Source organism: Meleagris gallopavo, chromosome Z (assembly GCF_905368555.1).
Source record: "Meleagris gallopavo chromosome Z, MGAL_WU_HG_1.1, whole genome shotgun sequence".
In the NCBI taxonomy this organism is placed as follows: Eukaryota; Metazoa; Chordata; class Aves; order Galliformes; family Phasianidae; genus Meleagris; species Meleagris gallopavo.
Genome location: NC_139435.1, coordinates 34,251,762 through 34,264,462, shown reverse-complemented (window position 1 = coordinate 34,264,462; position 12,701 = coordinate 34,251,762). Strand labels below are relative to the sequence as shown.

Sequence of the window (12,701 nt, the reverse complement as noted above, 5' to 3'; positions counted from 1 at the left end):
CTTCATTAGTATTGCATTCCTCAGTCATACCCGCTTTTACACAGTACTTGTACATAATGTTTCTCTGGGGAGAATGCTGTGTTTTACAATATAGACTAAATGTTTTAAGAAACAAATTTTATAAATCTGTCTGCTGTTGTCTTTGCAGATCATCTCTGGGCAAGAAAAAGTATACACTATGAGAGCCCAGTGCCCCTGTCCCTGGTGGTGTTCAAGACCAGATTGGATGGGGCCCTGGGCAGCCTGGACTAGTATTAAATGTGGAGGTTGGTGGCATTGCATGTGGCAGGGGGGTTGGAGATTCATGATCCTTGAGGTCCCTTCCAACCGTGGCCGTTCTGTGATTCTGTGAAGGCAGCTAAGCACAATCCCTTACACTCTCTGCAATAGCTCCCTTCATTCTCCAGCGTTAAGAAATGAGAAAACTCACTCTAGGCTTTGATGCTTTTCTTCCTGTAAGATGGTATCTAAGTCTTTTCACTTGGTGATTCCACAAATAGGAAAAAAGAATGGTAGTTTCACTGTCTCATCAGAACCATGAATAGTACTTGCAACAGGATTTATACAATGCCACTATAGCACATACTTGACAAGAAGATTATCTCTTAAAAAATGGAGGCTAAGGAGAGAAGTCTTTTGTAAACCATAGAGGAATGCAGCAGCATGACAAAAAATGTCATGCCATTTTCAATTTATACTTTCAGATGTTTATTCCTTCTAAGAAAGATTCTTAATCTATGCCATTAAACAAGTATAAATAAGTTTAAAAGTACTTCTGTTTTTTGTAGGGCCAGCTTCTGATCTTCATAAATGTAGTTATTTTCCTACACACAAGTATCCAAACAATATTTATGTCAGAATCCACAGCATGTTATGATCCCATCCATGATGGAAACAGGCCTGCAATGCCGGAAGAATATACAGTCTCCCTCACAAAATATATGACATTAGCCTCATGTTTCACAAGTGACATTATTTTTCTGTTCTTTAGCCTTAGATATGAAAAGTAAAGAAATGAAGTCTGATCTTTCAGTGAGGCTGCTGTGCCAATTTTTCACCCTGCTTTGCACCAATGCTATGCAACAGAACGTATATAGGGATTAAAGACAGTTAGCAATAATCTGACTTCAAAAAAGCAATGTTCAGATTGAACCCCTTACTGCATGTGGCCAAAGCTACCTCTTAAGAACAGGACTGTATGCCAGCCATTTCTAACCTCTAAAACTTTAGTAAGTAGTAGTACTCAGCCTGCAGCATTGGTGAAATTTAACTGGTGTGATTACCTATGCAATATCTAACAGATTTTTAAATGATAAAGGTAATTTTTGTATCATATAAAGTTAACTCATGGTGTTAAACAATTGCTGCATTTCATCTCAGAAGTTGCTCATTGAACTAAGCTTAAGTTCAGTAAAATGCTTCAAGTCTGTCAGGAGAAAGAAGCTATTTCCTATCTCCAACTCTGCTAACTCCCTTGATAAAACAGAGGATTATGTAACTGCTGTTGAGCTGCTGTGAGCTTGGATGTGAAAATACAGAATTGGGTTTTCTGTGTGTATGTCTGCAAAAACCTATTTATCCTGATTCTCGTTTACTGTTGCAAACTTCCCCAGTTTCATGAACTTTCTTTCTCAAGCTTTACCTCAGCAAAGTAATAGGCTCACTCGCACACAGACCATGTAAAAACTTAGCAGAAATATATCTTGGCAAATGATACTGAAATATACACTCAAATTTAGCACCACTCAGTTTTTTAAGTTTTCAAAACTCATAAAGAGAACAGCTCACAAATTAAAAAGGGAACAGCAAACATATCCATAGTAATAACAACAGCTTTCGAAGCAGGAAGCAGAAGGCATACTGAAGAAGGAAATATTAAAGTTCTCTGAGAATAACTGGCTGTTTGCTTTCTAGTAGAAGAGATGAGTAGCACTTTAGAGAACAACCATTTCAGTCAATTTCCTAATGTTTCGCTGTATTATGGGTTATTCTAAAATTGTTTTCTTCAACAGATATAAAACCAGGCTGATATTACTGTAAAAGAAATATACCAGTACTACTGGTAAAAAGCTTCACTAAAAAGCTGAGTTATTAAAGGCAGCAAAGAAAGAAAAATGAAAATCTGAAATCTGTGCTAAAACAAGTCATACCTCCTGAACCCATCTGCTTTGATCCTCACTGCTGTCCAGGTATGCGCATAGTTTTCGTAGTGAAGCAGAAACGTGTACTCGTGATTCTGTTTGGCTACTGTGACTCAGAAATGAAAGAACAAGTCCCACTCCCAAAATACATCCAGTGCTTAAAAAGAAGAAGAATTAAAAAAAAAGAATATTAGCTATGTCTTGGCTGCTCTGAGCTTTTTTACTCTTTTTTCATCCCAAAATTATACTTGAGTGCATCTCTCTTTCACTTGGCCATCTTCCTTGTGATTTACAAATATATATATATGTATTTTTATAAATATATATATACATATGTATACAAGTATACATACATATACAAGTGTGTATATATATATATATACACACAAATATATGCATATATATCATATATATGGTATCTCTGATTTCCCAACTTGTTCCAGATGTTTCACTGCCAGCATATTAGACATACTGCCCTGTTGTTATGACACATCTTTGAATCCACTGTTACTTCTCTCAATACCATAATCTGGCATTGTATAGAGTGATACAGTCTATTATGTTGCAGAATGAAGGACTTCACAAATGAATTCTGAAACAAAATAAATGGTTAGTATTTCAGGATGAAGGAAGACTGACATTTTTAAATCATGTTACTAAGATGAGTTTAAATGAGTTTCTAAATGTAGAATAAGAAAATTTAATGACAACTTTAACTGAAAATATCTTATATCCACATCAAGCAAAAAACTCCACAAAAAATCAAAGACTCTGCACAGTAATTTTAAGGAAGACTATTATATATTTCCAAGTTTCTTAATAATCTGCTCTTTACTACACCCTTATTCAACAAGTATGTACCAACAGTCATCATTTGCTCAATATTTCTCCAATATTTATTCTTGTAAATGAAGACAGTCCTGCACATCTTGGAGAATTCACCCTGGTTACAGGAAATCGGAAGGCAAGCCAGAAAACACTACTGCTTCCTGTTACTCTGAAATAAAACTCTTCAAAAGTAGAGTGTCAAAAGTAGAGTTCAATCTTCAACACATTGTGGGTTTTTTTTGTTTATAGAAAAGGAGGAAAAAAAAAAAGAAAAACTGTTCAATACAGGGACTGTATGAACTGTCATGTTTGTTACACATATGCTATACTGCTACAATTTAAAGCCTACTTTTATCTTTTGCCGCTCCTCACTATATAGAGGTTGACATGAGAAAATTTATTCAGTATGATCCAAATGCAAAATAGGAGAAGATAGCAGTCATGAATGCAACACAGTTTTTGCCTGTATCTTTTCGAGATAACATGCCCTTCTGAAGGTTTTAAGTATCAATCAATAGCTTTAGATAATTAGATCCCAGCTCAAGGTGTTTCTTATTGCCTCTCAAGGAAGATGACTCTTCCTGGCAACCTGCTTGGAAACCTGATGTGGCTGTGATGCCTTGTAAAAATATGCCTGGACCAACGTGTGGCAAAGCTTCACAACCACTTCATAGAATCACAGAACTGGTTGGACTGGAAGATAACTTAAAGATCATTGAGCTCCACTCTCCTGCCCCCCTCCAGCTCAGGCAGCCCAGGTCTGCATTTAACCTGCCCTTGAACAGCTCCAGAGATGGGGCATCCACATTTCCTGTAGGCAGCCTGTGCTAGTGCCTCACTGCTCTCTGTATAAAGAATTTCCTTATAACATCTCACCTAAATCTTCACTCATTTAGTTAAAAATTGTTTCTCCTTGTCCTATCACTATTAGACCACGTGAAAAGTCAGTCTCCCTCCTGTTTAAAACCCTGCTTTTAGCACTGAAAGTCTGCAAAGAGGTCGGTATCCCCAGAGCCTTCACTTCTCCATACTGACTAAGTCCTCTTCCCTCATCCCCTACTTGTAAGAGAAGATCACCTTTGTGGCTTCCTTAAACCCACTCAAACTGCTCCACACCTTTCTTGTTCTAGGAGCCACACACACTGACTGCAGTACTCCAGGCAGGGCCTCATGAGGGCAGAGCTAAGGAGCACAATCACCTCTGCTGGCCATCCCTCTTTTGGTGCAGCTCAGGAGACAGTTGGCCTCACAGGCTGCAAGCATACTCTGCTGGCTCACATCCAGCTTTTCATCCACTGGAACTTTCAAGTCCTCTGCAGAGCTGCTCTCAATGAGTTCTTCTCTCAGTCTGTATACAACTGAGATCGTCCCAAATTACGAGCAGCATCTTGTATTGACTTTTTTGAACCTGACTACGTTCTCATAGTCATAGCCCATTTTTCAAGCCTGTCCAGATCTCTCTGGATGACATCCCTTCCTTCTATTGTACTAACTGTGCCACCCAGCTTGGTGTTTTCAAACTCGCTGAGGGTACCCTCAAATCCCACTCTCTGGGCTGCTGATAAAGATGGTGCAGAGCACAGACTGCAGAATGGACCCTTGGAGAACGTCACTTGTGATCGGTCTGGATATAGAGCTGCTGACTGCAGTCTTCCAGTTGCAACCATTTAACCTATTTCTTATCCACCAAATAGTCCACCAATGAAATCCATCTCTCTCCAATTTAGAGATAAAGATGTTGTGTGGGACTGTGTTAAATGATACTTTAGATGGCCAGGTAGATGATGCACCATATTAATATTTTCTTAGCCACTTGAAACCATTTGAAAACTTTTGCTCTTTTAAAAGATTATTAATTTCACTTATATTCTTGCCTGTAGTTGAAGACAGAGTACTGATTTAGGAGCATTACTCCCACAGTGACCTTTTTTGAACAAGAAGCTATTTAGAGTATTGTATTTATCTTAGATTTAAACAGGTTCTTACAGAACTTAATTGGACTCTTGCCATGCTATAGCATTGGTTCAGGAAAAAAAGATTCCTTTTACTTATTATTTATTAAAAACAGCACTTATTTAAGATGAAAATTCTCTTAATCGGGCAAAGAAATAATATATGTAAACAATGATCCTATCAAGACTTGACATGATCAGTGAAGGGCGATTGTGTATCTCCAGCTTGCATACCGTGCACATTAATAAACCTCTTTATTAGCTAAACACTCAAGGCAGGAGAAAAAATGTTAAAGCCTTTTTCTCAATATCCTTCAATATGTGAGATGTTTCAACACTCTAGAGAAGCATGTTCTTGGACAGAAAAACACATTTTCTTAAAGAGTCAGGAGATATACCACATTAGGGTTTGCCTTGCACCACACAGCAGCACAAGTCTCTGTGATACGGTGGCAGAAACCTTGTCCACATCATGGCAGGATGATGAACTGCCCCTGGGTGTCTGTCATCTCCCCTGGAAAACTAATGAACATAACTGACCATGAATCAGCTGTAGGAGAGAAATGATTAGGGTTGGCATTCAGGAAAAAAAGAGCCCTGCCCCTCCCTGATTTCTACAGCAGAAAAAATTCTCAGAAAATGTAGTACGTATTAAAAAAAACTAAAATAAAACAGTATTACCAGTTGAGAACAGCTGAAACACTCGCATAAGGTTGACCTAAGGCATATGACCCACAGTCAGTTGTGCCTGTCATCCTGTTGTAAAGACCCTTGCTATAGTAATGCCATTTCTGGACAACAAGTCTGCCACATTTACAGCTCTACACATGCTGTATAGTGGGAGAGTGAGAGGCAGTGGCATGAGCAGAGACATGAAAGGCTCAGACTGGAGTCAAAGAGAAGCTTTTTCCTCACCAGGATGGCCCAGCCATGGAATTGTGGCCCAAGCAGGTCAGACCTGCTCCAGACTGTTAATTTCAAACCCTGAAAGTCTTGAGTAATGCAGTCCAGCCTGATAGCTGAGTCTGTTTTGGGAATGTGATTTGGATTTCCCAAGGTCCTTGCCAACCTGCATAAGTCCATGATGATATAAAAGTACACAAAAAAAGCAGTCTCCTTATCTTATCTCTATGTTCTTCTCCACAAAATTTAGGAATAGAAGTTTGAATGAAAAAAAATTGAGTCCAAAATAAAACGAAATATAATCAGTAATGTAAGAAACTCACTTGTACTCCAGACTGGAGTCAAAACAACAGTCTTCTAGTGCATCTAGGGACTTCATTAGAACTAAATTCATCTGTTGACCAGGTAACTCACTGCAAAACAGAAGAAAATAGAAAACAAAATAGAAACATGGTTCTGCTCTTCAAATCATTCAGGACATTAACCTTCTGCTAAGAAGTGGGAATATGTCACTAAACAAAATTATTTCTTGCTGTAATGGGTTCTCACATTGGCCTGTAAGCAATGACCATAAAACTGGCCATTTGTGTTACTTTCAGGTAAACTTATTCATATAATTATGCAAATAATACAAATACATTTAGACCTAAGTTAGTGCCCATTATTGGTACAAAACTCAGAAAGAAAGCAAGCATTAAGAATTTATAAAGTGAAAGATGGCAATTTTTATACAGTGAAAGAAGGCAAATAATAGAGAAAATGTGAACTCAGCTAGACTGGTAGCTATATGTAAAAGGATTTCATGTATATTTATATTTTAAGTTATTAGTTCTGGAAATCTGTCTGTCTCTCTGTCCATTTGCCTAATATACTGATAAAACAAAGAAAGGTCTCTCTTTCATTCCAAAGATGTCATAGGAACTTCCCCTTCCAAAACATACCCACCACTGTCTTTATGAACAGGGCATGTTTAATAAAAATTATCTCTATGATTTGATATTACCTATAGCTGCATGCCAAGAATGTGGTGCCAGTCAGTGTTTGGAAGAATATTTGAGATTAAGTTTTTAAGTTTTGAAATTAGGTAGTAAAGTAGAAGAATAAAAATGGATTTGTTTCAGTTCATAAGAGGTTTGTTTGATTCCTTTTAATGTACTTGTTGCTTTTTTTTTTTTTAGATAAATGTCAACAGCAAATTAAAAAAGTTAAACAAAACAAAATAAAAGCTGATTTACACCAAAACACCAATGTCATTTAAGAGCATTTTAATCTCAATTGTCATCACTGACTCTAATCATTCATGGGCAGTGCATCAGCTCTTGAATTGGATGCAGGAAGCTGACAGCAAAGAATGAAGATCAGTGTGGAGTCATGCTGCATACTCTTCAACAGCATATGTTTGTTTCAGAAACATTAACTTCATAGAGTAAATTAACAACTAACAGACAAATCTTTTTGATAAGTGAGATCTGTAAACTATTTTACAATTAAGCCTCCCAGAGCATCTGGTACGCTTTAAAGATATGTAAGCAATCAACTATCAGATTGCATACGCACCTAAAGGATATACTGAAAATGAATCAATCACTCTGAAGGAATGCCAGCAAAATATCCAGAATAGCAGAGTTGGAGGGAAAAAAGCAATTATAATAAAAGACATTTTATAAGAAATGTTGCAAAACACCTCACGAATATTTGCCTATGATTTGTAATTACTTATTCCCTAGACCATAGAAGCTGCAGGCAGGAAAAATTAGAAAGTCATTTCCACACCCACATTACACACAGTAATCCTTACCTGACTTTTTCTTCACACAAACGTGAGATAAACATCCCCAAAGCAAGACCCATGTGGATCTGAACAGCTTGAGACTCGTCAGCATTTGGTTTCCCAGGTAACCTGGCAGTCAGCATATTCAGGACTTCCTCAACCTTCTCCTTGCATGATACAACGATAACTGGCACCAGAAGAGACAAAGCAGTGGCTGCACAGGAACGAGCTATAGCACTAGCAGTATTTTCACCAGAGTAGGATTTCTAGAAAATGATTTTCAAAAGATTTACTTTTTATTTCCTGGAGAGGAAATAAATTCCTTTTCAGGTGGTAACACTCAGTACTTCTGGAATTTAAAATATATATCCATTCAGTATATTTAAAAAAATTATTATTTTTTTTAAGCAGAGTGGATTTTAGAAGTGAAATATGAGCCACTTCAAATGCCATTTCAAAAACAACAGTATAGATTAAAACAGTATTGTTCCCAAAAGGAGTTATAAGAAACTGCTTAATGCCAAACAAGTACTTGAACCTCCTCACATTCAGCCAGTTTAATGTTTAACACTGCATTTAGTTTGGTGATGTATCCCCTAGCAGTGATGATAGGGGTCATATGCCAGAGCTGCTTCCAAAACGTCCTTCATTTATGCAGTACTATCTTCTCATATGATTTTTATTACTTTGTTAATAAAGACAAAAACTCAAGGAAAACCCAAATATAAGATGACAAACTGAAATGAAAAAAAAGAAAAGCGTTGCTTGACTTGGGAGGATTGGCTGACAAGCCTGAAGGCTGTGCTGCCATTCAGCGAGACCTGGACAGGCTGGAGAGCTGGGCAGTAAGAAACCGGATGAGGTTCAACAAAAGCAAGTGTAGGGTCTTACACCTAGGGCGGAATAATTGCATGCACCAATACAGGCTGGGGGATGAGCTGCTGGAGAGGAGCTCTGCAGAGAGGGACCTGGGCGTCCTGGTGGACGACAGGTTGGCCATGAGCCAGCAGTGTGCCCTCGTGGCCAATAAGGCCAATGGCTTTCTGGGGTGCATTCAGAAGAGCGTGTCCAGCAGGTCCAGGGAGGTGATTCTCCCCCTCTACTCTGCCCTGGTAAGGCCTCATCTGGAGTACTGTGTCCAGTTCTGGGCTCCCCAGTACAAAAAAGACAGGGATCTCTTGGAAAGAGTCCAGCGGAGGGCCACAAAGATGGTGAAGGGCCTGGAGCATCTCCCCTATGAAGAAAGGCTAAGTGAACTGGGTCTGTTTAGCCTTGAGAAAAGACGACTGAGAGGGGACCTGATCCAAGTTTATAAATATCTGAGGTGTGGCGGCCATAGCGGTGAGGCCAGTCTCTTTTCAGTGGTACGTGGAGACAGGACGAGGGGAAACGGACATAAGCTGCAGCATAGGAAGTTTCTCACGAATGTGCGTAAGAACTTCTTCATGGTGAGGGTGACGGAGCACTGGAACAGGCTGCCCAGGGGGGTTGTGAAGTCTCCTTCTCTGGAGATATTCAAGTCTCGCCTGGATGCCTACCTGTGCAACCTGGTGTAGGGAACCTGCTTTGGCAGGGGGGTTGGTCTCGATGATCTCTAGAGGTCCCTTCCCTACAATTCTGTGATTCTGTGACTTGCCTACATTACATCTGTATTTCCCATATTACAACTCCAGAGGGAACTTGACAAACTCGAAAGATAGGCCTGCGTGAACCAACTGAGGTTCAACATTGCAAAGTGCAAGATTTTACACTTGGGTCAGAGTAATGCCAGGTAAGTATACAGACTGGGAGAAAAAATCCTTGAGAGTAGACCTGCAGAGAAGGACCTGACAGTCCTGATGGATGAAAAACTGAACATGAACCAGCAGTGTGCTCTTGCACCTCTGAAAGCAAATGGTGTCCTGGGCTTCATCTGAAGAGAGGTGACCAGCAGTGATAGGGAGGTGGTTGCTCTTCTCTTTTATGCCCTTGTGAGGACTCATCTGGAGCACTACGTCCAGGTCTGGGGCCCTCCGTACAGAAAAGATGTGAAGCTGTTGGAAAGGGTCCAGAGGAAGGCCACAAAGATGATCAGAGGGCTGGAGCACCTCCCCTGTGAAGACAGGCTGAGGGAGCAGGGCTTGTTCAGCCTGGAGAAGAGAAGGCTGCAAGGAAACCTCACTGCAGCCATCCAGTAATTAAAACGGGATTACAAAAAGGAGGGGAATCAACTTTTTACATAGGTAGATATAGTGCTAGAACAAGGGGGAATGGTTGAGCTCAAGGAAGGAAGGTTTAGATTGGATGTCTGGGGGAAGTTCTTTACTATGAGAGTGGTGAGGTGCTGGAACAGGCTGCCCAGAGGGGTTGTGGATGCCCCATCCCTGGAGGTGTTCAAGGCCAGGTTGGATGGGGCCCTGGGCAGCCTGATCTAATATTAGATACGGAGGTTGGTGGCCTTGCCTGTGGCAAGGGGATTGAAACTTGATGATTCTTGGAGTCTCTTTCAACCCAAGCCATTCTATGATTCTAGCTGCTACAGGGAAACAGAATCAGAAAACTCCAGACAAAGAATTCCATGTACAAAATACACATATATGCTCTTGCTTTTAATGCCACAGCACATACCTGGTAGAACCATGGGAAAACTTGTCCTTTAGGGCGATAACGGCTATTCACGATACTAAAGAGAGTCTCTATAACCATATAAATCCATTGCTGCATAGGAAGAAAATCTGGTACGGTCTGCAAAAATCAAACCCAAACATTCATTGTTATTTTTTCTTAAATTGGGTTCTGAACAGAAGCTCAGCAGCTGATGTTCTAGCTATGATACATGCATAATGAAATTTTGTTACCCTTATGCACAGCATGTTTTATTTGACAACACCGACCCTTCAGACACCACTTTTGAACAGATTACTCAGTTAAACCAAAAGCAGCCAGAGAGCCACACAACAGCATCAAAGAAAAAAAAAAACAAACAACAAAACACATTCACAAATCTGAACTCTGACAGCTTGTCTGCAAGTTACAGTCTTCATGAACTCTTTCAGACTAAGATATAATTTTAATGTAACCAGAAAAACTCAGTATGGCTAGTGAAGTAACTGCAGTGTGTTTATAAAGTATGAGAATCTACAAGAATGGTTAAGCTAATTATTTTAGTCTTATCTAAATCTGACAGGAAAACTTGAATTCTAACGAAGTAACTATTACATACAAGGTGTCAAAGGACATCGGAAAAACAAGACTATTTCTCCCCACATGTTCTTTTAAAGGCTTGGCCAGTAACAGAGGATACTAGAAAAATAAACCTTACACAGCCCTTCACACACCAAAACAATCAGCAACTTCAATTTGCACTGTCACAAAAGCTATAACTTATCCATGTCATAAGTAATACACATAGTTCAACTGCTTCTACCTAAAGATGCACCTTGAAGTGTAATCCATTTTTCTGCAAATAGACTGTGGGGTCCCTATTACATGTGGTTCAAAAGCTGTTTCACTCTGAGGAGAAATCAAAAAACTATGGCAAAACAGTGGATTTTTCTCAGGTGTAAGGAGTAGCATGTCAACTAGTCATAACTACTTTATTTTGTAGGAACAAAATAAAGATGAATGGCTACCCAAACTATGTAAAAAATGTCTCAGACTTTGAGGCAGAAGGGATTAGAGTCATGTAGCATTTCAGCATGGGAATGAGTTATTGACATGTTTTTACAAAATGAGGAAAAAGCTCAACCTCTCCCTCTTAGTCATATTTTGCACAAGTCATTTAACTTTTTTTTGCGACCAACTGTTCATATAATCATATGCATTTTGTGACAGTGTAGTAATCTTCACCATTAGCCAAGCCAAAAGTTTCATTCAAAATGCTCTTCAAAGACAGCAAGCAAAAAAGACCAAACAAGTTAGTACATAAAAAAATAAACTTTTCAGGCCACCAGAAAACAATAAACTAGTTAAATTAATCAAAAGTGCATTATCTTCTTTCCATGCAACCTTTATGTACCATCTTTAAGTGATCTGGATCTGCAAAATATGTTTTATTAGAAAGTGCAATTAATCCAACCTACAGTATATACCTGTTGATATGAGTTTGATTTTGACTAAGTTGATTTTTAAGACCTCTCTTATCTACACATATAAAATCTGGAACATCACAGTTATTGTAACACTATGAGATGCTGTACTGACACAAAAATAGTGTGTCTACTATGTCACCCTAAGAGATTCTACTGTATCTGATTAAGAGGTAAGAAAAGAGACTGGTTGGGCTTCAGTGTTCAGTACACCTTCATCTCATATGACAAAGCTAGCATATATTTCTTTGTAGAAGCTGCCTGCTTGCTTTGACTGAAATCACCAAGCTGCTTTCATACAGATCACACAGCAATTACAACATGACAATATCACTGAACAGTGTGAAATCTGAATTTCAACGCACAAAGTACTTCGTACTCACTGAATCCTCAAACATACCAGGTCATACTGCTTCACTACGTTCCACTAAAAAAAAATATTTCCCAGGCTGACTTACTTCAGGCATGTCTTCAGTGTCTGAGGAAAGGCTGCTTTCGTATTTGGCTACAGCAACTGCAAGACCAGTCAAGGCTAAAATAGAGTTTCCTTTCACCACTGGGCTTTCCCTAGACACAAAAAAGGCAAAGAACAGTCAAGAGGCATAACAGTTATGCAGGCAACCAAACAAGCATCTCAATAAAGGAAAGTTAAGTTACAAAGTGTCCAGGACGGAAGGGCTTTGTACCAAGCAACTTCATTGGGGTCTTTTCTAGCTCAAGAAATGTTTAACATATTTCATCTTAGTATATAATATATATAAACAGCCATCTTGCAGATCAATTGCACTCATGTGAGCACGTTCATCATTGCTAGTACCATTTCTAGTTAGGATGACATAAAAAGCTCTTCAAATAGAGACTGTTAGACAGGTGCCACAACAGCATCCGTTTAACGAGATTTAGTAGAGCACCTATCATGAAATCTTAGCTTAAAAAAAGTTTTGAACGGCTTTCCAATGTTATTCACATTATGGACAGTATGAACATCTACTACATTGCAAACCTTACTTTTACTATTAAAGAACTCAGGAAAAAAAAA

The 12,701-nt window shown here is 39.0% G+C and overlaps 1 protein-coding gene across 2 annotated transcripts in view; it reads right to left on the bottom strand.

The window, feature by feature from the left end:
• Positions 1-12,701, bottom strand: part of FOCAD (focadhesin) — a 94,635-nt gene that overhangs the window by 19,244 nt on the left and 62,690 nt on the right. For both annotated transcript variants that reach the window (XM_085212923.1, XM_085212924.1), the window contains exons 26-30: positions 12,121-12,229; positions 10,203-10,319; positions 7,623-7,861; positions 6,148-6,237; positions 2,151-2,298 (exon numbers count right to left, since the gene is read on the bottom strand). In XM_085212923.1, the coding sequence (XP_085069049.1) occupies positions 2,151-2,298; positions 6,148-6,237; positions 7,623-7,861; positions 10,203-10,319; positions 12,121-12,229 (703 nt within the window). The remainder of the gene's footprint in view (positions 1-2,150; positions 2,299-6,147; positions 6,238-7,622; positions 7,862-10,202; positions 10,320-12,120; positions 12,230-12,701) is intronic.